We start from the raw sequence: 25672 nt of genomic DNA, 5'->3' as shown, positions 1-25672 counted from the left end.
CATTAAGCCCCGAGGGTAGTAATGGAGAGGTGTCTAAATAACACCCCCATTACTAACCCCATAGTCATATTGTATAAAAACATACACACCCAGAATAAAGTCCTTTAATTGAAAGAATGACTCTTTTAATAAATCTTAATTAAACCATACTTACTGCATCACCAATTCCAGCGATGCCATTGTCCCTTACAAGAGAATTAAAATAATAAACAATAATATTCACCACCTGTCCACTGAGAAGATGATAATCCATTTGTCCCACAACGGGTCTAGCTCTGCTACATCTAGATGGCAGGCTGCATGGTTGCATGATGGGACCATACAGTCTGACATCCAGCAGAGACACTGAGCAGCATCTGCTACCACTGTTCAGTGTCTCTTGATGGACTTCTATAACCCGTCTGACGTCATCACGAGTGAGGGAAAGTTCTGACTCTCGCAGTGCCGTCAGAAAGGTCCTGGGAGTTCCCAGCCATTGAACTCACTTCACCAAACTGGGAAAATTTCTAAAGGCGCTCAGTCAGTTAGGTGAAATGAGTTAATTGGCTCTGAACTCCCAGGACCTTTCTGACGGCACCACAAGTGTGAGAACTTTCTAATGCTATCGGTGACATCTGACAGGGGAAGATTTCACCGCCAATCAGAAGCGATGTTTGCCGCGCTGTCATGCACATTGACAGCATGGCAAACACTGGATGTTCGGGCCCCCCATTCAAGTGAATGGGGTTCGGGTTTCGGGTCCGGGTACTGTTCTGGTACCCAAACCCAAACTTTTTGTAATTGTTTGGCCAAACCTGCTGGACCTGAACATCAGGGATCTGCCCATCTCTAATCAGAAACATACAGTATATCAGGAGAAAAGCCATCAATGTGAGAATAAAAAAATCATGATACTTATCAGCCATGATGGTTAGAACTATTCCCCCACACGATGCATTTGCCATTGTGTCAGGCTTCATCAGGGGACAAGTGGGGCTAACAATATTCCTCACGTCCTCACTGAAGGCCACACGAATGTTAACTTCCACTGTCAGGTAGGGTGACTGACAGGGATTTCTAGGGAATTGATTGTCCCCACTATTGTGCATATACATTTATGTCTTTATTGATATGTAACCCTGTATGGAATTAATTGATTGTACCTCTATGCTTAGATTGTTTTTGAGTGTTGCACTTTTATATATAAGAATAAAAGTTACTTTTAGGGATCTATTTTCTCTTTGTAATACAATTCCAGATATCATTCTCTGACTTTTATTGCTGTTCAAAGGTTGGAGTTTCATTTTTTCCTTGTCGTGGAGGACTAACGTCACACTGTACAGTAGTATAACTAGAATCAACAGATACCATTAATGTGAGCAGGCACTTTAACACTGAGAGGACACCAAGAGGAAAACACCTTAATGTGAGTAAGCAGCTCCTGTGTGCATTATGTAGGTACAATGTATGGCTTTAAGTGTATATCTCTATTTCCCATTTTGATGTATTCCAAAATATTGTTTCAACATTCTAAAACATATCTTGTTAACCAAACTTATAAGTCTGTGTGTATTCCATGTAAATATTATAGGGTGGGGAAATGTACAATTTGAGAAAAAAGTGATCCAGTAGATATATTTTTACTTGGTTGCATAAAAACTTTTGATAAATAATGTTGTAGCTATAATTTATTGCTAGCTCAAGGATCTTATCACCTAGGTGTCCACATAGTTTTCTCAATCCTCCCACAATGTACAGTGTATTACAATTATTAATAATTGTATTTGTATGGCCCCAACCTATTAGCAATTACTAGGAGTCAGTCCTTTCTCAGTATTTTCATAAATAAGTTTCGGAGATAGCAGTGCAAAGTATGAAAATTTTCTGTACTGCATATTCATATCATTTAAGAGACTGTGAACTTGTATTATGTTATTTATTAGAGTCTCGGGAGAAGCTCCATCCTAGCTGCCCTAACGCTTTTGGATGTCATTAGCATCACATGGCAATTCAAAGTACTAAATTACAGAAGATGGGAAACAAAACTTTGATTTCCAAATATATATAACTCTTACAAGGCAGGGTAAAATATTGGAGACATCATTGTTTTCGATTTCTGGGGCTAACAATAAATTATTCAGTAGTCTTGCTAAGGCTGGTGAGATTTTTGAATGCAATTGACGCGCCCCAGAGTCTGTGGGATACTCGGCATCGGGCCCATTAATTTCAATGGGAAATGTCACAGTGGCAGTGACCCAGTCCGTGGCCTCAGGCAGTCATGTAAAAGGGGTAGAACTCAATGGGAATAAGTTTATATAGTGATTCGTGACGCCAGTTGGAGTGTTCGACTGTAGTATAGCCGGCACTGCAGATGATCCCTGGGGGAGTAGATGGTGATGGCAGTGCAGATGTTTAACCCCCTCCAACCAGGGCTGACCCCCAGAGATTGTTATGGAAGTAGAAGGCACGGAGTAATCAGGCAGGAGACAAGAAAAGTCACTTTATCATTTACTGTAGTTCAGGTGCAGTTCAGAGAAGATATTACAACTCTCACCAGGTTACAGTCTGCTCTGCAGAATGGGAGTTATCCTTCGCTCTGCTGTGACTCAGTGTAACTTCCTGCTATTCTAATCCCTTCTGGGATGAAGGCTTCCCGGAGTTTAGAAACTTCCAGTATAGCTTCTACTCACTGTGTATTTCCCCTTTGGCAACTTGCAGCTTCTGTGTGAGGCAGCTCAAGATCCCTCTTGGCACAATCCTTCACTGTTCCTAATTCGCTGCAGTCTTTACCGTGGAAAACACTCTGCTGTTGGTTGTATAATCCCACACAGTCTCTCCGCTTACCACCCTGCTCTGAAAGCATGGATGGTCTAGGGGCTGATTCCCTGACGCTTCTTAGCTCTACTCCTGGATAGAGCACATGTCTAATGGCTTCCAAGAGCGTTCTTCTTCTCCTCCTTCCTCTTCACTGAAACAACAACTCTGCTCATCCCCTCCCAGTTAGGGTGTGTCTGCAAAGCTCTAAGCTTCAGACAAGTAAGGGAGTGAGGTGAATTGTGTGTATGTTGTGGTCTCTATCAGAGAAAGCATAACTCCCATTGCTTACAAAACACATGCAAAACAGTACAGATTTAACCCTTTTGTGGCGGTAAAGACGCAGGGCGTCACACAATGAATAACCTATCTAATATATAAAGCTCAAGTGTGTGTATGTATGTATGTATGTGTGTATGTATGTATGTGTGTATGTCCGGGATAGGCATCCGCACCGTCGCAGTTACAGCCATAAAATTTGGAACAGTCACACGTCTGGACCCCGAGAGCGTTCTAAGCTATGTTGTGAGGCGAAATTTTAACCACGCACGTTCCAATTCACCAAACAATTTTGCCCCTATCTACATACTGGGGAAAAAGTGTGTGCGTGTCAAGCCCCGCCCCTCATTAAGATGTCATAATGCCCCTATCTACATAATGGGGAAACAGTGTGTGCGTATCAAGCCCCGCCCCTCATTATGATGTCACAATGGTTGCCATGGCGACGCTGATGTCATCAAGCCCCACCGCTCATTATGATGTCATAATGGTTGACTATGAGATGGAGGATGTGTGATGGGTATATGGGCACTGGACTATGGGATGGAGGATATGTATGACGGGTATATGGGCACGGGCCTATGGGATGGTGGATGTGTGACGGGTATATGGGCACGGGACTATGGGATGGAGGATGTGTGATGGGTATATGGGCACTAGACTATGGGATGGAGGATATGTATGACGGGTATATGGGCACGGGACTATGGGATGGCGGATATGTATGATGGGTATATGGGCACAGGACTATGGGATGGAGGATATGTATGATGGGTATATGGGCATGGGACTATGAGATGAAGGATGTGTGATGGGTATATGGGCACTCGACCATGGGATGTCGAATATGTTTGATGGGTATATGGGCACTCGACTATGGGATGGAGGATATGTATGACGGGTATATGGGCACGGGACTATGGGATGGAGGATATGTATGATGGATATATGGGCATGGGACTATGGGATGGAGGATGTGTGATGGGTATATGGGCATGGGACTATGGGATGGAGGATGTGTGATGGGTATATGGGCATGGGACTATGGGATGGAGGATGTGTGATGGGTATATGGGCATGGGACTATGGGATGGAGGATGTGTGATGGGTATATGGGCACGGGACTATGGGATGGAGGAAGTGTGATGGATATATGGGCACTTGACTATGGGTTGAGGATATGTATGATGGGTATATGGGCACGGGCCTATGAGATCATGGATATGTATGATGGGTATATGGGCACAGGACAATGGGATGGAGGATAATTATAATTTGCTATAACTAACCACAGTTAGTTACTATGCCCGGGCAGCGCCGGGCTCTTCAGCTAGTCTTAATTAAAGATGAGCAAACCAGTTCATGTCTGTGCTTGGCTGGTTCAGGACCCCAACCACATATAAGTCAATGGGAATAAAACTACTGTACTGTAAAATGGCTATATAATGGTTATAGTAAGGGTTAGGTGGCTGCAAAATTAAGACAAATTGGGGTAACGGCAGTACAATTGCCCTGCAAACAAATGTGGAAGGGAAAATCACTTAAAGGGGTTCTTTTGCCATAGCAATCATGATAAAATAGGAAATAAATGAATAGCAATAAATATTTTAAAAGTATCCTTACAGAGACTGAGGGTTGCTAATCCCAGTCCAGTTCAAAACTTCACCCACGGAACATGTGGCACAATACCCACACAGAATAAGTGTTTTCATTTTACCCACATAGTATGATGAGACATACCCCCACATAAGATTATTAAAAATTTCAGCTACAAAGCATGGGGAACAATACCCACAAAGAAGATTGGAATAAATTTCTGCCCGAGAACATGGAGAACACTACCCCCACAGGAGATTATATTAAATTTCAGCTTCAGAGCATGGGGAACAATACCCACAAGAAGATTGGAATAAATAAATTTCAGAGAAGATTTTAATTATTTCAGCATCAGAGCATGTGGCATGATAGCCCCACTGTTGTGAAATGTACCCTCCAGTAGTTTGTGCAGCAAAAGCATCTGAGGAAAACCTAATAAGTAACAAAGAGTGACAAAAATATTGTTTAAAGCAGGCAACTAGGCCTGAACTATGGTTTAATAGTAATTGTCTCGATTAGAAGCTTAGCCACCTTTATTGTTGGGCCCCTTAAAGCATGGGAAACAATGGGAAACAATACCTACACAGAAGAGTACACTAAATTTCAACCACATAGTATGGAGCACAATACCCCCCACAGACGCTGATTCAAATTTCACTCCTAGAGGCAAAGGGTGCCTGAAATTCTGTGCTGCAAAATGGTCGTAATAAGTAGAGATGAACAAACCTTTCATGTTTCGGTTCAGACAGGCGAAATATCACAATGTTCACCGAACATGTTTGCCGAACATACTGAACCCCATTGACTTCAATGGGAGACAAAACCAAACGCAGAGACAACACCTTCAGGGGGGGCAAAAAGCTGCCAAAACAGCTAAAATTAGGTGCAGACACCTGGAAAAGTGTCATCAATTCACCTATAAAGTAATAATTAACCCCTTCCTTACCCATGACGGAATAGTATGTCATCAGTAAGGATCCCCTGCTTTAAGTTGGGCTCCGGCGGTGAGCCCACCTCAAAGGCGCGATATGTTATGAACAGCTGACATGTGCCTGCAATAGGCGCGAGAGGAATTGCCATCCACCTGCGCCTATTAACTAGTTAAATCAGTTTAAAGCTAGTTTAAACTGACAGCGGGCATTTAAATAGTACTTCCGGCCGCCGGGCCGGACGTGAGCTCATCGCCAAACCCCGTCACATGATCGGGGATCGGCGACGTGTTGCCCTGACAACCAGAGGTCTCTATGAGACCTCTATGAGGTCTCTATCTGCTTGTTGCAGGCAGATCGCTTTGAGCACCGCCCGGTGACCGGCGCTCAAAGCACAGCAGTAAATCTGCTACATATGGGCGATCTGCTCATCGCCCATATGTAGCAGAGCCGATCTAGTTGTGCATGCTTCAAGCCTCCTATGGAGGCTATTGAAGCATGCCAAAAGTAAAAAAAATGTTTAAAAATAATAAAAAAATAAAAAAAAATAAAAGTTCAAATCACCCCCCTTTCGCCCCAATCAATATAAAACAATAGAATAAAAAATCACACATACGCATATTATTATATTTTGCCACGTTCAGAATCGCCTGATCTATCAATAAAAAAAAGCATTAACCCGATCGCTAAACGGCGTAGCGAGAAAAAAATTCAAAACGCCAGAATTACTTTTTTGGTCACCGTGGCTGCGTTAAAATGCAATAACGGGCGATCAAAAGAACGTATTTGCACAAAAGTGATATCATTAAAAACGTCAGCCCGGCACACAAAAAATAAGCCCTCACTCGTCCCCAGATCAAGAAAATTGGAGACACTATGGGTCTCAGAAATATGCGCAAATTTTTTTAAAAAAATTTTTCTTTAGCAAACCTTGGAATTTTTTTCACCACTTAGATAAAAGAGAACATAGACATGTTTGGTGTCTATGAACTCATAGTGACCTGGAGAATCATAATGGCAGGTTAGATTTAGCATCTACTGAACCTAGCAAAAAAGCCAAACAAAAACAAGTGTGGGATTGCACTTTTTTGCAATTTCACCGCACTTGGAATTTTTTCCCGTTTTTGAGTACAAGACATGGTAAAACCAATGGTGTCGTTTAAATGGTGTCGTTTAAAAGTACAACTCGTCCCACAATAAATAAGCCCTCACGTGGCCATATTGACGGAAAAGTAAAAAAGTTATGGCTCTGGAAAGAAGGGGAGCAAAAAAAGAAAAAAGCTCCGGGAGTGAAGGGGTTAAAAAAATTGACATGGGTTCACCCATATTTTTGATAGCCAGGCAAAACTGACAGCTGTGGGCTGCAGCACTTAACCAGCCTTGCTATCGCTGATAGCTATCAAGAACAGACGGGTCACTCTCTTTTTAATTTAATCATTTAATTAAATAATTTAAAAAAAATGGTGTGGGGTCCCCTCCACTTTTGACAACCAGCCAAGCTAAAACTAACAGCTGGGGGCTGGTATTCTCAGGCTGGTAAAGGGCCATGGATATTGGATCCCCCAGCTTAAAAATAGCAGCCCGCTGCTGCCCCAAAAAAGACGCATCTATTAGATGCTCTAATTCTGCTGGTTTGCCCGGCTCTTACCACTTGCCTTTTGGCGGTGGCAAGTGGGGTTCATGTCACTTTTGTATTGTTCGGTGTAATCAAGCCCACTGCTTAGTAATGGAGAGGCATCTATAAGACATCTATCCATTACTAATCCTATAGTTATATTGTAAATAAACACACAGCCAGAATAAAGTCCTTTAACTAAAAGAATGACACAGAATCCTTTAATGAATCACATCAACACCCATTCCACTGAAGCCATGGTCTCATGTAATAAAACAAAAATAAAAAGCAACCATATGCTTCACCTGTCCATCGTTCTGCCCCACACTATAATTCTTGGCTGGGGATAAACAGTTTTCAACCTGGACGGTGCAAAGATGCAACTGTCCAGGCTGAAAACCACTGATGAATGAGCCACTGCAAGCGCAGCTTCAGTAACTAGTGGTGACATCATTGAGGTTACCTCAGGAACTGAGGCTGCATTCCCAGCTGGGCCTCTGAACTGCAGGGGGGACCCCTTATATTTAATAACCAACCATGGCTAGGCAGACAGCTGCGGGCTGATATTAATAGCCTAGCAAGGGCCCATAGATATTACCCTCTCCTATACTAAAACCATCAGCTCTCAGCAAGAAGCGCCAAATCTGGCACTTAGCCTCACTTTTCCCAAGTGCCCTGGTGTGGTGGCAAGTGCGGTGATAGCTGGGGGGTTGATGTCACCTTTGTATTGTCAAGTGACATCAAGCTCAGAGGTTAGTAATGGAGAGGCATCTACAGTTGTGGCCAAAAGTATTGAAACTCCTGCAATTCTGTCAGATAATACTCAGTTTCTTCCTGAAAATGATTGCAAACACAAATTCTTTGGTATTATTATTTTCATTTAATTTGTCTTAAATGAAAAAACACAAAAGAGAATGAAGCAAAAAGCAAAACATTGATCATTTCACACAAAACTCCAAAAATGGGCCAGACAAAAGTATTGGCACCCTCAGCCTAATACTTGGTTGCACAACCTTTAGCCAAAATAACTGCGACCAACCGCTTCCAGTAACCATCAATGAGTTTCTTACAATGCTCTGCTGGAATTTTAGACCATTCTTCTTTGGCAAACTGCTCCAGGTCCCTGATGTTTGAAGGGTGCCTTCTCCAAACAGCCATTTTTAGATCTCTCCACAGGTGTTCTATGGGATTCAGGTCTGGACTCATTGCTGGCCACCTTAGAAGTCTCCAGTGCTTTCTCTCAAACCATTTTCTCGTGCTTTTTGAAGTGTGTTTTGGGTCATTGTCCTGCTGGAAGACCCATGACCTCTGAGGGAGACCCAGCTTTCTCACACTGGGCCCTACATTATGCTGCAAAATTTGTTGGTAGTCTTCAGACTTCATAATGCCATGCACACGGTCAAGCAGTCCAGTGCCAGAGGCAGCAAAGCAACCCCAAAACATCAGGGAACCTCCGCCATGTTTGACTGTAGGGACCGTGTTCTTTTCTTTGAATGCCTCTTTTTTTCTCCTGTAAACTCTGTGTTGATGCCTTTGCCCAAAAAGCTCTACTTTTGTCTCATCTGACCAGAAAACATTCTTCCAAAACGTTTTAGGCTTTTTCAGGTAAGTTTTGGAAACTCCAGCCTGGCTTTTTTATGTCTCGGGGTAAGAAGTGGGGTCTTCCTGGGTCTCCTACCATACAGTCCCTTTTCATTCAGATGCCGACGGATAGTACGGGTTGACACTGTTGTACCCTCGGACTGCAGGACAGCTTGAACTTGTTTGGATGTTAGTCGAGGTTCTTTATCCAGCATCCGCACAATCTTGCATTGAAATCTTTTGTCAATTTTGCTTTTCCGTCCACATCTAGGGAGGTTAGCCACAGTGCCATGGGCTTTAAACTTCTTGATGACACTGCGCATGGTAGACATAGGAACATTCAGGTCTTTGGAGATGGACTTGTAGCCTTGAGATTGCTCATGCTTCCTCACAATTTGGTTTCTCAAGTCCTCAGACAGTTCTTTGGTCTTCTTTCTTTTCTCCATGCTCAATGTGATACACACAAGGACACAGGACAAAGGTTGAGTCAACTTTAATCCATGTCAACTGGCTGCAAGTGTGATTTAGTTATTGCCAACACCTGTTAGGTGCCACAGGTAAGTTACAGGTGCTGTTAATTACACAAATTAGAGAAGCATCACATGATTTTTCGAACAGTGCCAATACTTTTGTCCACCCTCTTTTTTATGTTTGGTGTGGAATTGTATCCAATTTGGCTTTAGGACAATTCTTTTTGTGTTTTTTTCATTTAAGACAAATTAAATAAAGATAATAATACCAAAGAATTTGTGTTTGCAATCATTTTCAGGAAGAAACTGAGTATTATCTGACAGAATTGCAGGGGTGTCAATACTTTTGGCCACAACTGTATAATGCGCTTCCATTGCTAACCCCATAGTCATGTTGTTTAAAAAAAAACACATCTAGATGGCAGGCTGCATTGTTTCATGATGCGACTATAGAGCCTGCCACCCAGCAGAGACACTGAGCAGCATGTGCTTCCGCTGCTCAGTATCTCACAATGAGCTCCTATGACCTGACTGTCCTGACCGTGAGCGTGGGAAAAAATGTCTTGGGAGTTCACAGCCAATGAACTCAGTTGCAACTTTCCTCAAGGTGTTCATGCTGAGGTGCACACAATGCACACACTTGCAGAAGCAAATCAGACATATTTAGGTTATTCTTCAGGAAGTTCTGCACCACCAAATTCAGCACGTGCACCAGGCAAAAGATATGCATCAATCTGGCTAGGCCCAGAGCTGATACCATATTTAGCCCGTTATCGCAAAACATCAGGCCGGGATTCAGGTTCATGGGCGCAAACCATTCATCTGTCTACTGTTTGAGCCCTGTCCACAGCTCCTGCGCAGTGTGGGATCTGTCCCCCAAACATATGAGGTGCAGAACACCCTGCTGTCATTTCCTCATGACTGTGCTGAAATTGGTGGTGGTGCATTACTCACTGTGACTGGATAAGGAGGTAGTGGAGGAAATAGAGTAGTAGGAGAAGGGGGCAACATGGACCGAGATACGTGCAGCAATGCTTGGTGGTGATAGGACATTAACTGGACCACCTTCTGACTCTGTTCCAGCCACCACTACATTGACCTAGTGAGCAGTTAGTGAGATGTAATATCCCTACCCGTGCTAATTTGTTCACCTGTCTGTTGTAGCATGGACTTTACTTGTGATGGTGTTGTGCAGTGCACATGTTATTTGGTCAGAAACGTCTGTCTGCAGGGTAGGGATGGCCTACCTGGCAAAGAAGTAGTGCCTGGGAACAATGTATTGCAGTGCAACAAGTGACATTTGTTTTTTTGAACTGGTGATCTCCACCTGTAATGTCATTATCTCAAACACCAGTATTTTAGAAATGCTGACATTCAGGTACTTGGTTCGTGGGTGGGTAGGGTGGAATTTCCTCTTTCTCTCAATGGTTTTGGGGATTGAGAGCTGAAAACTTCCATGGAACAGTGGGGACATGGTCAATGACACTGCTAGTGGTGGTGTTGCTGTCACACCCTGTTTGTGAGATATCAAGTGGCCCTGTTGAACCTAGAGAAAAAGGCCGAGAGCATAGCAAAAGAGGGAGCAGGAGGAGACTCAGATTTATGATGATTTTGAAGATGAGTACTCCACTGCACTTTGTGCTTGGATTTGAGATGCCTCATCATGCAGGTGGTACTCAGGTTTGGAACATTTACGCCTCTCTTGATGCTTCGTATGGCACAGCCTGCAAACCACCTGTCGTCTGTCGTCAGTACATTGCATGAAAAAATCCCACACCATGGAGCTAGAATTTGGGAGCTCATCCCCTTGGTACGGAAGTCAGTAACAGACGACGTACTGGATAAGGGCTGTGCTTTTTCGTACTCCATCTTTTGGTGTGCTGTTGGGCCATCGTGACCACCTCCTCTTCTTCCGAACTGACTACGTCACTCAGATGGCCTTGACTCCATGTGGAGTCTAGGATCACATTGTACCCGCCTCATCTTCCACCCAGTCCTGAACCCTGCCCTACTTGATGGCCAGCACACTGCCGAAAGCTGAAGCAGTTGGCAGCTGGGTTTTCTCATCAGAAATGTACTGCAGTGGTACCCTGACTATGTGCACTGGTCCTACCTCATTCTCATCCTCCGACAGAATGAGTGGTTGTTCATCAGTCCACTCAGTCTCTTTAAATTCTGGGGCAGCACCAGGTGGATGGGCCATGGAACTCCAGCCAGTGGACTCATCAAGCATAGAAGAGACTGCTGCATTACTTGTGGTTTACACTGTTTAGATGCTTTGCAAGGGGGTGAGGTGGAAAAACGATGTCTAAAATCCTCAGGTGCCAACTGAACGTTTTCTGCAGGGGACAAGATGGAAGAAAATGTGAAGGAACTGGAGGCATTCTCAGCTATCCAATTGTAGTATGTGTGCCGACCGGGGGGTGTCCCTTTAGGCTGCGGAACAGACGGGAGACAGACACAGAAATCCGTTCAATCAGGTCCAAACTTTATTGCGTGTCCTCTTGACATCCACAGCAGACACAACATCTTCTGCTCCCTGGCCTGGGTCCCTGTCACCTTCCTTCAGCTTCTGTCCAAAAAGACCACTGAGTTCCTTCACTATGGCTGCCGTTAGGCCCATGGCCACATCACTTCCCCCGTCCGAGTCTGTCTGCTGCAACACCTACTCACTCTTCGGTGTCCAGCAGTCCGGTACCCCAGACCTCCCTTAGTCACTGCCGTCCCGTCCTGTAGCTCCCCTCTCAGGGCCACCCCCTTCTCCTAGTCACCGTCTCTTTCTCTTCTGTCTATCGTGAGCTTCTCCTTCCTCTGTCCTCTCCTGAGCTCTTCTCACTTCTCTCTTTCTCCGTGGTGTCTGCCCTTCCATGGGACTCTCCTTCCGTATATCTCCTCTTTCTGGAAATCACCTTTTCAGTCTTGTAACTCCGCCCACCATGACTGTGCGGTTTCCTAAGCCTAAGGCTGTGTGCACACGATGCATTTTTCCTGCGGATCCGCAGCGGATTTTGCCGCACAGAAACGCTGCATATCCACATTTTGATGTACAGTAGCATGTAAATCAATTGAAAAAAAAACGCTGTGCAGACGCTGCGGATTTTTCTGCGCGGTTTTCTTGCGGTACAAAATATGCAGCATGTCACTTCTTTTGTGCGGTTTTCCATCTGCTCCATTCTTCAAATCCGCAGGGGGAAATCCGTAGGGGAAAACCGCACAAAAGCCGCAAGAAAACCGCAATAAAAAAGGAAGAAATCCGCAGGAAAAATGCAGGTCATTTGACCTGCGGATTTCTTCAATTTTGCGCTGAAAAATCCGCAGGGCAAAAAAGTACGTGTGCACTCAGCCTTATGGTATGTGCACACGTAGTGAAATCTGCTGCGTTGTACAGTACCTTTATTTTCAATGGAAAAAAAACGCTGTGCACATGCTGCGGATTTTTCCGCGCGGTTTTGCTGCGGTTTACAATCTACAGCATGTCAATTGTTTGGTGCAGAAACGCTGCGGTTTTACATCCATTATGAGGTGTAAAACCGCAGGGCAAAACCGCAGGCAAAACCGCAGATAAACCACAGGACTTTTTTTGTTCTGTGGATTTACCTGCGGTTTTCGCTCCAAAATCCGCACACCCAAAAAACTACGTGTGCACATAGCCTCAGGCTTGCTGTTAAGTTCTTTTCTCACTACACTCTGTCTCCATCTTATGGCCAAAACCAGGTACTACAATGTATTTTCCCAATTCTACCTGTTGTCCCACACATACACATACAAGTCAGAATAAAGCATTGTATACATCATCTTTACATTTCCCTCTTCATCAGACAGGTCCATAGGTCAGTCCACCCCCTACACAATCTAACAAGGCCACCACATGTTCCAGCCACTCCGTTCATTCTGTGGTACTGGGGCATACTAAATAAAGATGAATGTGCTGTCTACAGTGGGGAAAAAAAGTATTTAGTCAGTCAGCAATAGTGCAAGTTCCACCACTTAAAAAGATGAGAGGCGTCTGTAATTTACATCATAGGTAGACCTCAACTATGGGAGACAAACTGAGAAAAAAAAATCCAGAAAATCACATTGTCTGTTTTTTTTTCATTTTATTTGCATATTATGGTGGAAAATAAGTATTTGGTCAGAAACAAAATTTCATCTCAATACTTTGTGATATATCCTTTGTTGGCAATGACAGAGGTCAAACGTTTTCTGTAAGTCTTCACAAGGTTGCCACACACTGTTGTTGGTATGTTGGCCCATTCCTCCATGCAGATCTCCTCTAGAGCAGTGATGTTTTTGGCTTTTCGCTTGGGAACACGGACTTTCAACTCCCTCCAAAGGTTTTCTATAGGGTTGAGATCTGGAGACTGGCTAGGCCACTCCAGGACCTTGAAATGCTTCTTACGAAGCCACTCCTTCGTTGCCCTGGCGGTGTGCTTTGGATCATTGTCATGTTGAAAGACCCAGCCACGTTTCATCTTCAATGCCCTTGCTGATGGAAGGAGGTTTGCACTCAAAATCTCACGATACATGGCCCCATTCATTCTTTCATGTACCCGGATCAGTCATCCTGGCCCCTTTGCAGAGAAACAGCCCCAAAGCATGATGTTTCCACCACCATGCTTTACAGTAGGTATGGTGTTTGATTGATGCAACTCAGTATTCTTTTCTACCAAACAGTTCCAGTTTGGTTTCATCAGACCATAGGACATTCTCCCAAAACTCCTCTGGATCATCCAAATGCTCTCTAGCAAACTTCAGACGGGCCCGGACATGTACAGGCTTAAGCAGTGGGACACGTCTGGCACTGCAGGATCTGAGTCTATGGTGGCGTAGTGTGTTACTTATGGTAGGCCTTGTTACATTGGTCCCAGCTCTCTGCAGTTCATTCACTAGGTCCCCCCGCGTGGTTCTGGGATTTTTGCTCACCGTTCTTGTGATCATTCTGACCCCACGGGGTGGGATTTTGCGTGGAGCACCAGATCGAGGGAGATTATCAGTGGTCTTGTATGTCTTCCATTTTCTAATTATTGCTCCCACAGTTGATTTCTTCACTCCAAGCTGGTTGGCTATTGCATATTCAGTCTTCCCAGCCTGGTGCAGGGCTACAATTTTGTTTCTGGTGTCCTTTGACAGCTCTTTGGTCTTCACCATAGTGGAGTTTGGAGTCAGACTGTTTGAGGGTGTGCACAGGTGTCTTTTTATACTGATAACAAGTTTAAACAGGTGCCATTACTACAGGTAATGAGTGGAGGAAAGAGGAGACTCTTAAAGAAGAAGTTACAGGTCTGTGAGAGCCAGAAATCTTGATTGCTTGTTTCTGACCAAATACTTATTTTCCACCATAATATGCAAATAAAATGAAAAAAAAACAGACAATGTGATTTTCTGGATTTTTTTTTCTCAGTTTGTCTCCCATAGTTGAGGTCTACCTATGATGTAAATTACAGACGCCTCTCATCTTTTTAAGTGGTGGAACTTGCACTATTGCTGACTGACTAAATACTTTTTTTCCCCACTGTACCTGTGCCATTAGACACATAACAGGCACAGGTAGACCACGTCCTCTCCATACAGCAACTACATCATCACCACTAGCAGCACCACGACCATGTCCCCTATTTGCTGCTCTCCTCTGGAATCGGGCACGCTACTCAAGGCTATTATTATGCAAAGAAACCAGTTTTTATGGCACAGAGTACAATTTTTTACAAAGAGTACAAGATTTTTATGCAACAGACCGATAGAATTTGCGGTTAAAAGTCCATGTTCAGGGTCTGTGCACGGATACTAAGAATCCAGTACGGAACTCGAACTTGTCAAATCAGGTTCACTCATCCCTAATCTTAATAACAAATAACTAAATAACTTTTACTCCCCAATCACTCATTTCCTCAAGCTACATTTTTTTTATAATGGGGTTAATGACCTGCAGGCAAAAATTCCAATATATCCTCCTGTTTAAAAAATGTTATGTAGTGTTTAACCATGTTTTCTTATCTATATAGTAGTATTTCATTTATGACTAATATTTGTGCTTTTTCTACTTTATTTCTTTTTCAGTTACTTTTTAAGATGGATAAGCCAAAGATGTCGCCAATGACACCTGTCAATGGATTTGTGGTTCCCCCTAATGGTCCTCCTCCTCCAAATTCAATACCTTATCAGTTCGAGTCGAACATGATTCCTGGACAAAATGCACCTACACTACCATGGAATGAGACTCAAGTTGGGCCACAACATTTTTTCCCAACGACCACCCACCAATGGTATGCTCAGCCTGGAATGATAATGCAAAGTAATCCAAATTATATCATACCTCAACCTACAAATCCTACATCATGGCTTCAAACATTTAAAAAAGGAAAACCAAAAGCTTTAGGGGTAAGTTTTGTGTTTTAATATACTGTACAAATAAAAATCATCCCACTGAAATGTAGCAGTGGTCACTTCACTGGTTTTCCCCAAAACATAAAAGGTGATTAATGTACAACCAGAATTAAAAGTCACAGAGGATTAATTGTGAACTCACCTCTTTTGCAATTAAATGGTCATCAACTATAATCTTTATTATTGGTTACCAATTTATTTAGTTTGAGTTGTCCAGATAAAGAGTTGTCACGACACAGCTGTCGGGTAATCTGGTACCAGGGGCTCCATCCTTGTCTCTAAAGCCCCCGTCACACACAGCGAGATCGCTAGCGAGATCGCTGCGGAGTCACAAGTTTTGTGACGCAACAGCGATCTCACCAGTGACCTCGCTGTGTGTGACAGATATCAGCGACTGGCCCCCCTGCCGGGTATTGCTGATCGTGCTGGAATGACCTGGACATTTTTTTAATCGATGGTCTCCCGCTGGCCACCACGCATCGCTGCATGTGGCAGGCAGGAGACCAGCGATCAGCGAGCTGGAGCTGGTAACCAAGGTAAACATCGGGTTTCTAAGCGCCGCGCGGCGCTTAGAAACACGATGTGTACGTTAGATACCAGCACGCTGGTGCAGGGAGCTGATAACCAAGATAAACTTTGGGTTTCTAAGTGCTGTGCAGCACTTAGAAACCCGATGTTTACCTTGTTTACCAGCTCCTTTCACCAGCGCGCTGGTATCTAACGTTCACTGTGGGTAACTAAGCGGCGTGCGTCGCTTGTTACCCGCGTGTCACTGTCCTGATCGCTGGTGAAGCTGCCTGTTTGGCAGCTCACCAGCGTTCATGTAGCGACACACCAGCGATCCTGACAAGTTCATACCGTTGTCGGGATCGCTGGTGAGTCGCTATGTGTGACGGGGCCCTTACACTAGGGGGCGCCCTAACTCACCCTGTTCCCCTGGATACTTCAGATGTTGAAGATGCAGGGGCTTCCGCCCTTGCCTTATCTCCTAAGTTAACACTCCATCTGTTCTCCTCCTCCACCCAGGGAAGAGGTCGCACTACTGTGCACTGTAGTACACCAACACAACAAACAAGGCAGCACGGACAAGGTATAGCAGAAAACTCCAGGTATACAAAATATTCACTTACATGTAACAGAGAAATACACCAGGGTGTGAAGATAGGGGAATAAACAAAAACTGAGAAGGATAAGGAATTACCACTAGTGATGAGAGAGCATGCTCTGTAGTCCTCGATGCTCGCTCGAGCATCACGCTGCTCGCGATGCTCGATGAGCGCTGAGCATTTCCGGGGTTGCTCAGTGGGAGCTCGGGTCCCCGCCCTGCATGTTTGGTGCTCTTTAGAGTGCCAATCAACATGCAGGGATTGTCTGCCACACACTGTAATGCCGCTGTCATGTTGGTTGTGGCATTACAGTGATTGGCTGACCGCACGGCGTCATCATGTCTATATCAGACCTGGCGCCGCCCTGCTCATCCCAATTAGCTCTGGATTTAGGCAGTGTAGGGAGAGTTGCTGCAAAGATAGGGACAGATTTGGTGGTGTATAAGTTAGTGTGGGTATGCCATATAAAATACACAAATCCAGCTAAACCAACAGTCCTTCTGAGGACTAACTACGGTGTATATATATATCAGTGCTAGGCAGGCAATGTATGTGGCATGCTTCACTGCATACAGCAAGAGGGTCCATTCTATTACTGTCTGCTTCTGCTGGCTATTACAGGTACTGTATTTACTGTATATACATAGCCCCAGGTATCAGTGGCCAAGAAAACAAAATTTTGCATCTTAATCCTGATTATTTTCTTCAAAAGCAATTCAGAGCACATGGTTTATTTTCTCCATTTGCTTGTTGGCACTGCAGAATACAGCCAGATCCTTTACATAGTACAGCGTGAAAATCCAGCTATTTTAATCAGTTGTTTGGCCGTCACAGCAATCACACCTGAGTGCACAGAAAATTCTGCAATTTCTGTGCTACTGTAAAATTTTGTTGGAGTGTGTGATACAATTTATTGACATCAGTTTGTTGAAAAAAAATAGTTACCTACAGGGCATTTATTCGAAACAGGGGTGTGGCTGTCACAGCGATCACATCTGAGTGCACAGAAAATTCTGCCATTTCTGGGCTACAGTAAAACTTTGATGGAGTATCTTATCCAAGTTATTGACACCAGTTTACTGAAAAAAATAGTTACCTACAGTACTGGTCAAATATTTCAAATATTTTACACTGGGATTTGTCTGCCACACAGGTAGCATATCAGTGCGCTCAAAATTGTGCCATTCCAAGCCTCTATTGCATTTTTTGCTGCGTCTTAGCCTAGCTATTGTTACCAGTTTGCTGTAAGAAAAAAGAAACAAAACAAAACTACAGGCCAGATATTTGAAAGTGTGGTATCTTCTACACAAGCCTCACATATCAGTGCACTCAAAATTGTGCCATTTCAGTCCTCCATTTCATTTTTTTGCTGTGTCTTAGCCTAGTTATTGACTCCCGTTTGCTGCAAAAAAACACAGGCCAGATATTTGAAAGTAGGGTGTCTCCGTCATAGGCATCACAAATCAGTGTGCTCAAAATTGTGCCATTTCAGTCATCCATTGCATTTTTTTTTGCTGTGTCTTGGCCTAGTTATTGACACCAGTTGCTCGAAAAAAAAGAGAAAAAACTACAGGCCAGATATTTAAAAGTGGGGTATCTCTATCACAGACCTCACATATCGGTGCGCTCAAAATTGTACCATTTCAGGCCTCCATTGCATTTTTTTTCTGTGTCTTAGCCTAGTTATTGACATCCGTTTGCTGCAAAAAATGTTACTTACAAAACCAGATATCTTAAACTGTGGTTTTCTCACACATGGATCACTTAAAAGTTCGCTCCAATTTCAGCCATTTGTAGTGAACATGGAAAATATTGTATTCCATTTAAAATGGGTAAGGCATGTGGCAAGGGGCAGAGAAGTGGACGTGATGGTGATGGTGCATGCAGAGGCCGAGGCCGTGGGCAAGATGAAATTGTGCCACAACAAACACCCACATCTTATCGCCCCACCATCCTGTCCCAATTACTAGAGGACTGCAGCAGCACACCACTATTGAACCCAGAGCAGTGTCAAAAGATTGGTTGGATAGCGGATAATGCTTCTAGTCACTTTGCTGCCACCACCACCCTATTTTCCACATGGTCAAATCTGAGTACCCTTGACTCTGGACCGCATATTCCTCACCCTGATCCTCCTTCCTCCCACCATGTAGAGCGCCCCTAGACAACTGATCCCATACTTAAACATTCCAAAGAGCTGTTCACTTTTCCATTTATAGATTCTGACCTCTCGCCCAGTCCACTTGAAGCGGGGCAAGATGAGATTGTATGTAGTGATGCCCAAATATTTGAGCAGCCATGGTCACACGAAGGTGACGGTGGGAAAGTGTCACAAGAGGTGGACGATGATGAGACACAATTGCCAGAAAGTGAGGAGGAGTACCACGGTGCAGAAGTGGAGGAGGAGGTGGTGGATGATATAATAACTGACCCAAGCAGGCAGGATAACATGCAGAGCGAGGACAGCAGCACACAGGGGGAGGGAGAAGTAGCACCCCAACTGGCAGGAAAAAGAAGGTGTGGTGTCCGCAGACCGAAGGTGGGAAACCGTTCCCTGTAACACCTACATGACGGAAGTTAGGTGTTCCCGAGTCTGGTTGTTTTTGTAACCCCTTTACCCCCAAGGGTGGTTTGCACGTTCATGACCGGTCTAATTTTTACAATTCTGACCACTGTCCCTTTATGAGGTAATAACTCTGAAACGGTTCCATGGATCCCGGTGATTCTGACATTTTTTTCTCGTGACATATTGTACTTCATGTTAGTGGTAAAATTTCATTCAAATAACTTGTGTTTATTTGTGAAAAAAATGGAAATTTGGCAAAAATTTTGAATTTTTCAACTTTGAATTTTTATGCCCTTAAATCACAGAGATATGGCACATAAAAAACTTAATAAATAACATTTAACATATGTTTACTTTACATCAGCACAATTTTGGAACCAAAATTTTTTTTTTAGGAAGTTATAAGGGTTAACCAGCGACCAGCGATGACCAGCGATTTCTCATTTTTACAACACCATTTTATTTTTATGGACCGCATCACATTTGAAGTCACTTTGAGGGGGTCTATATGATAGAAAATACCCAAAAGTGACACCATTCTAAAAACTGCACCCCTCAAGGTGCTCAAAACAACATTCAAGAAGTTTATTAACCCTTCAGGTGCTTCACAGGAATTTTTTGAATGTTTAAAAAAATGAACATTTAACATTTTTTCACAAAAAAATTATTTCAGGTCCAATTTTTTTATTTTACCAAGGGTAACAGGAAATATTGGACTGCACAAGTTATTGTGCAATTTCTCCTGAGTACGCTGATACCTGATATGTGGGGGGGAACCACTGTTTCGGCGCATGGCAGAGCTCAGAAGGGAAGGAGCGCCGTTTGACTTTTTCAATGCAAAATTGGCTGGAATTCAGATCGGACGCCATGTCACGTTTGGAGAGCCCCTGATGTGCCTAAACAGTGGACCCCCCACAAGTGACCCCATTTTGGAAACTAGACCCCCCCCCAAGGAACATATCTAGATATGTGGAGAGAACTTTGAACCTCCCAGGGCTTCACAGAAGTTTATAACATACAGTCATAAAATTAAAAAATCTCTTTTTCCACAAAAATGATCTTTTCACCCCCAATTTGTACTTTCCCAAGGGTAACAGGACCCTAAAAGTTATTGTGCAATTTGTCCTGAGTACGCTGATACCCCACATGTGGGGGTAAACCACTATTTGGGCGCATGGCAGAGCTCGGAATGGAAGCAGTGCCAATTGACTTTTGGCTGGAATTGGGATTGGACGCCATGAATTATTTGGAAAGCCCCTGATGTGCCTAAACAGTGGAAACCCCCCACAAGTGACCTTATTTTGGGAAGTAGTGACGTTTTGGAATGCAGACTTTGATGGAATGGTCTGCGGGTGTCATGTTGCCTTTGGAGAGCCCCTGATGTACCTAAACAGTGGAAACCCCCAACAAGTGACCCCATTTTGGAAACTAGACCCCTTAAGGAACTTACCTAGATGTGTGGTGAGCACTTTGAACCCCCAAGGGCTTCACAGAAGTTTATAACGCCTGGGCGTGAAAATAAAAAAATCATATTTTTTCCACAAACATGATCTTTTAGTCCCCAATTTTTTTATATTCCCAAAAGTTGTAGTCCAATTTGTCCTGTGTATGCTCATACCCCATATATGGGAGAAAACTACCGTATGGGCACACGTCGGGGATCGGAAGGGAAGTAGTGACGTTTTGGAATGCAGACTTTGATGGAATGGTCTGTGGGTGTCATGTCGCGTTTGGAGAGCCTCTGATGTGCCTAAACTGTTGAAACTCCCCACAAGTGAGCCCATTTTGGAAACTAGACCCCCCCACGGAACTTATCTAGATGTGTGGTGAGTAGTGTTGAGCGATACCGTCCGATACTTAAAAGTATCGGATCGGAATGGATCGGCCGATCTAAAAAAAATATCGGGTATCGCCGATTCCGATACCGGAAGTCCCATTCAAGTCTATGGGACTTCCGGTATCGGAATAAGAAAAACCCTATTTTTGCCTTGTACAGCCTCTCTGGGGTCTGTACGGGCCTTTCGGGGGGCTGTGCCGGCCTGCCGGGGGGTCTGTGCAGGCTCCGATGGTCTGTGCCGGCCTGCCGGGGGGCTGTGCCGGCCTGCCGGTGGTCTGTGCCGGCCTGCCGGGGAGCTGTGCCGGCCTGCCGGTGGTCTGTGCAGGCTCCGGTGGTCTGTGCCGGCCTGCCGGGGGGCTGTGCAGGCTCCGGTGGTCTGTGCCGGCCTGCCGGGGGGCTGTGCCGGCCTGCCGGTGGTCTGTGCAGGCTCCGGTGGTCTGTGCCGGCCTGCCGGTGGTCTGTGCAGGCTCCGGGGGTCTGTGCAGGCATCGTCCGATGGGACTACAAGTCCCATCGGGCGATGCCTGCTACCATGACAGTGATTGACACATTAGCCAATGATGGGACAGTAGTAGTCCCATCATCCGGCTAATGTGTTGAATGAAAAAAAAATTACATGCTACATACATACAACATGCATACTACATATAGATAAAGTTTCTTGAAATTAAATGTTGATGTCAGAAGTGGGATTTGAACCCACGCCTCCAGGGGAGACTGCGACCTGAACGCAGCGCCTTAGACCGCTCGGCCATCCTGACTTCAAACGTATATGTCGCCTGAGGAATAAATATCAAAATAATATGTATGTTGCATGCATGTAGTGTATGTATGTAGTATGTATGTAGCATGTATGTAGTATGCATGTAGTATGTAGCATGTATGTAGTATGTTGCATGTATGTAGCACGTAGTGTGTATGTTGCATGTATGTAGCATGTAGTATATATGTAGTATGTATGTTACATGTAGTATATATAGTATATATGTAGTATGCATGTTGCATGTATGTAGTATATATGTTGTATGTATGTTGCATGCATGTAGTATATATGTATTATGTATGTAGTATGTAGCATGTATGTAGTATATAGTATATATGTAGTATGCATGTTGCATGCATGTAGTATATACAGTGGGGCAAAAAAGTATTTAGTCAGTCAGCAATAGTGCAAGTTCCACCACTTAAAAAGATGAGAGGCGTCTGTAATTTACATCATAGGTAGACCTCAACTATGGGAGACAAACTGAGAAAAAAAAATCCAGAAAATCACATTGTCTGTTTTTTTTTCATTTTATTTGCATATTATGGTGGAAAATAAGTATTTGGTCAGAAACAAGCAATCAAGATTTCTGGCTCTCCCAGACCTGTAACTTCTTCTTTAAGAGTCTCCTCTTTCCTCCACTCATTACCTGTAGTAATGGCACCTGTTTAAACTTGTTATCAGTATAAAAAGACACCTGTGCACACCCTCAAACAGTCTGACTCCAAACTCCACTATGGTGAAGACCAAAGAGCTGTCAAAGGACACCAGAAACAAAATTGTAGCCCTGCACCAGGCTGGGAAGACTGAATCTGCAATAGCCAACCAGCTTGGAGTGAAGAAATCAACTGTGGGAGCAATAATTAGAAAATGGAAGACATACAAGACCACTGATAATCTCCCTCGATCTGGTGCTCCACGCAAAATCCCACCCCGTGGGGTCAGAATGATCACAAGAACGGTGAGCAAAAATCCCAGAACCACGCGGGGGGACCTAGTGAATGAACTGCAGTGAGCTGGGACCAATGTAACAAGGCCTACCATAAGTAACACACTACGCCACCATGGACTCAGATCCTGCAGTGCCAGACGTGTCCCACTGCTTAAGCCTGTACATAAAAAAAATAAAAAACAAATCTGAACTGAGAAAGTAAATTAATGTGTATGCACAATGTAAGTGCATATTAACACATGACCATTAACCAGAAAAAGCAAAAAGCAAAAAACACACAAATATCCTGAACTAAAAGGTAAAAAATAAACTGCAAATAATGCATAAAGGTAATAATAATAATAATAATAATAAGGGTGTTTAGTAAACATAATTTTGATCAAAATAATGTACAAGCCATCCCGCCACATCACGGCAACCCTCGTGGGACAGTCCCTACTCTAGTATTTAAAACCTTTTCACTTGCCAAGTGGCGTAAATGTGAACAAGGGTCGAGCGGCTGAACCACCAGTAACAGCTTAGGCCAGACTGGATGGCTTTCCCAGCTCAGAAAAAGGGCGGTCACACCCATATATGCACTAAATGCACAATGGAATAAATAAAAAACAAATCTGAACTGAGAAAGTAAATTAATGTGTATGCACAATGTAAGTGCATATTAACACATGACCATTAACCAGAAAAAGCAAAAAGCAAAAAACACACAAATATCCTGAACTAAAAGGTAAAAAATAAACTGCAAATAATGCATAAAGGTAATAATAATAATAATAAGGGTGTTTAGGCTTAAGCCTGTACATGTCCGGGCCCGTCTGAAGTTTGCTAGAGAGCATTTGGATGATCCAGAGGAGTTTTGGGAGAATGTCCTATGGTCTGATGAAACCAAACTGGAACTGTTTGGTAGAAACACAACTTGTCGTGTTTGGAGGAAAAAGAATACTGCGTTGCATCCATCAAACACCATACCTACTGTAAAGCATGGTGGTGGAAACATCATGCTTTGGGGCTGTTTCTCTGCAAAGGGGCCAGGACGACTGATCCGGGTACATGAAAGAATGAATGGGGCCATGTATCGTGAGATTTTGAGTGCAAACCTCCTTCCATCAGCAAGGGCATTGAAGATGAAACGTGGCTGGGTCTTTCAACATGACAATGATCCAAAGCACACCGCCAGGGCAACGAAGGAGTGGCTTCGTAAGAAGCATTTCAAGGTCCTGGAGTGGCCTAGCCAGTCTCCAGATCTCAACCCTATGGAAAACCTTTGGAGGGAGTTGAAAGTCTGTGTTGCCAAGCGAAAAGCCAAAAACATCACTGCTCTAGAGGAGATCTGCATGGAGGAATGGGCCAACATACCAACAACAGTGTGTGGCAACCTTGTGAAGACTTACAGAAAACGTTTGACCTCTGTCATTGCCAACAAAGGATATATCACAGAGTATTGAGATGAAATTTTGTTTCTGACCAAATACTTATTTTCCACCATAATATGCAAATAAAATGAAAAAAAAACAGACAATGTGATTTTCTGGATTTTTTTTTCTCAGTTTGTCTCCCATAGTTGAGGTCTACCTATGATGTAAATTACAGACGCCTCTCATCTTTTTAAGTGGTGGAACTTGCACTATTGCTGACTGACTAAATACTTTTTTGCCCCACTGTATGTTGTATGTATGTTGCATGCATGTAGTATATATGTATTATGTATGTAGTATGTATGTAGCATGTATGTAGTATGTAGCATGTATGTTGCATGTAGTATATATGTAGTATGTATGTTACATGTAGTATATATGTAGTATGTATGTTACATGTAGTATATACACTCACTGGCCACTTTATTAGGTACACCTGTCCAACTGTGTGTTAAGACTTAATTTCTAATCAGCCAATCACATGGCGGCAACTCAGTGCATTTAGGCATGTAGACATGGTCAAGACAATCTCCTGCAGTTCAAACCGAGCATCAGTATGGGGAAGAAAGGTGATTTGAGTGCCTTTGAACGTGGCATGATTGTTGGTGCCAGAAGGGCTGGTCTGAGAATTTCAGAAACTGCTGATCTACTGGGATTTTCACGCACAACCATCTCTAGGGTTTACAGAGAATGGTCCGAAAAAGAAAAAAAATCCAGTGAGCGGCAGTTCTGTGGCCGGAAATGCCATGTTGATGCCAGAGGTCAGAGGAGAATGGGCAGACTGGTTCGAGCTGATAGAAAGGCAACAGTGACTCAAATTGCCACCCATTACAACCAAGGTAGGCAGAAGAGCATCTCTGAACGCACAGTGCGTCGAACTTTGAGGCAGATGGGCTACAGCAGCAGAAGACCACACTGGGTACCACTCCTCTCAGCTAAGAACAGGAAACTGAGGCTACAATTTGCACAAGCTCATCGAAATTGGACAGTAGAAGATTGGAAAAACGTTGCCTGGTCTGATGAGTCTCGATTTCTGCTGCGACATTCGGATGGTAGGGTCAGAATTTGGCGTAAACAACATGAAAGCATGGATCCATCCTGCCTTGTATCAACGGTTCAGGCTGGTGGTGGTGGTGTCATGGTGTGGGGAATTTTTTCTGGGCACTCTTTGGGCCCCTTGGTACCAATTGAGCATCGTTGCAACGCCACAGCCTACCTGAGTATTGTTGCTGACCATGTCCATCCCTTTATGACCACAATGTACCCAACATCTGATGGCTACTTTCAGCAGGATAATGCGCCATGTCATAAAGCTCGAATCATCTCAGATTGGTTTCTTGAACATGACAATGAGTTTACTGTACTCAAATGGCCTCCTCAGTCACCAGA

At 43.8% G+C, this 25672-nt stretch overlaps 1 protein-coding gene and 1 non-coding gene across 3 annotated transcripts in view; one reads left to right on the top strand and one right to left on the bottom strand.

The window, feature by feature from the left end:
* Positions 1 to 1257: 1257 nt before the first annotated feature.
* LOC141069328 (membrane-spanning 4-domains subfamily A member 4A-like) overlaps positions 1258 to 25672 on the top strand; it is a 111464-nt gene continuing 87049 nt past the window's right edge. The window contains exons 1-2 of one of the 2 annotated variants that reach the window (XM_073558792.1): positions 1258 to 1405; positions 15321 to 15641. In XM_073558792.1, coding sequence (XP_073414893.1) covers positions 15333 to 15641 — 309 coding nt within the window. In that variant the 5' untranslated portion in view covers positions 1258 to 1405; positions 15321 to 15332. Of the gene's footprint in view, positions 1434 to 15320; positions 15642 to 25672 lie in introns of both variants that reach the window. The other variant, XM_073558793.1, reaches the window with a different exon arrangement.
* On the bottom strand, positions 21835 to 21917 carry TRNAL-CAG (transfer RNA leucine (anticodon CAG)). Its single transcript has one exon. It is a non-coding gene; the product is annotated as a tRNA-Leu (tRNA).

The sequence above is a fragment of the Dendrobates tinctorius genome, unplaced genomic scaffold (assembly GCF_039654945.1).
Source record: "Dendrobates tinctorius isolate UK_male_01 unplaced genomic scaffold, ASM3965494v1 ptg000258l, whole genome shotgun sequence".
Lineage (NCBI taxonomy): Eukaryota > Metazoa > Chordata > Amphibia > Anura > Dendrobatidae > Dendrobates > Dendrobates tinctorius.
The sequence above is the reverse complement of the archived record's forward strand: the minus strand, read 5'-3'. Positions and strand labels throughout refer to the sequence as shown.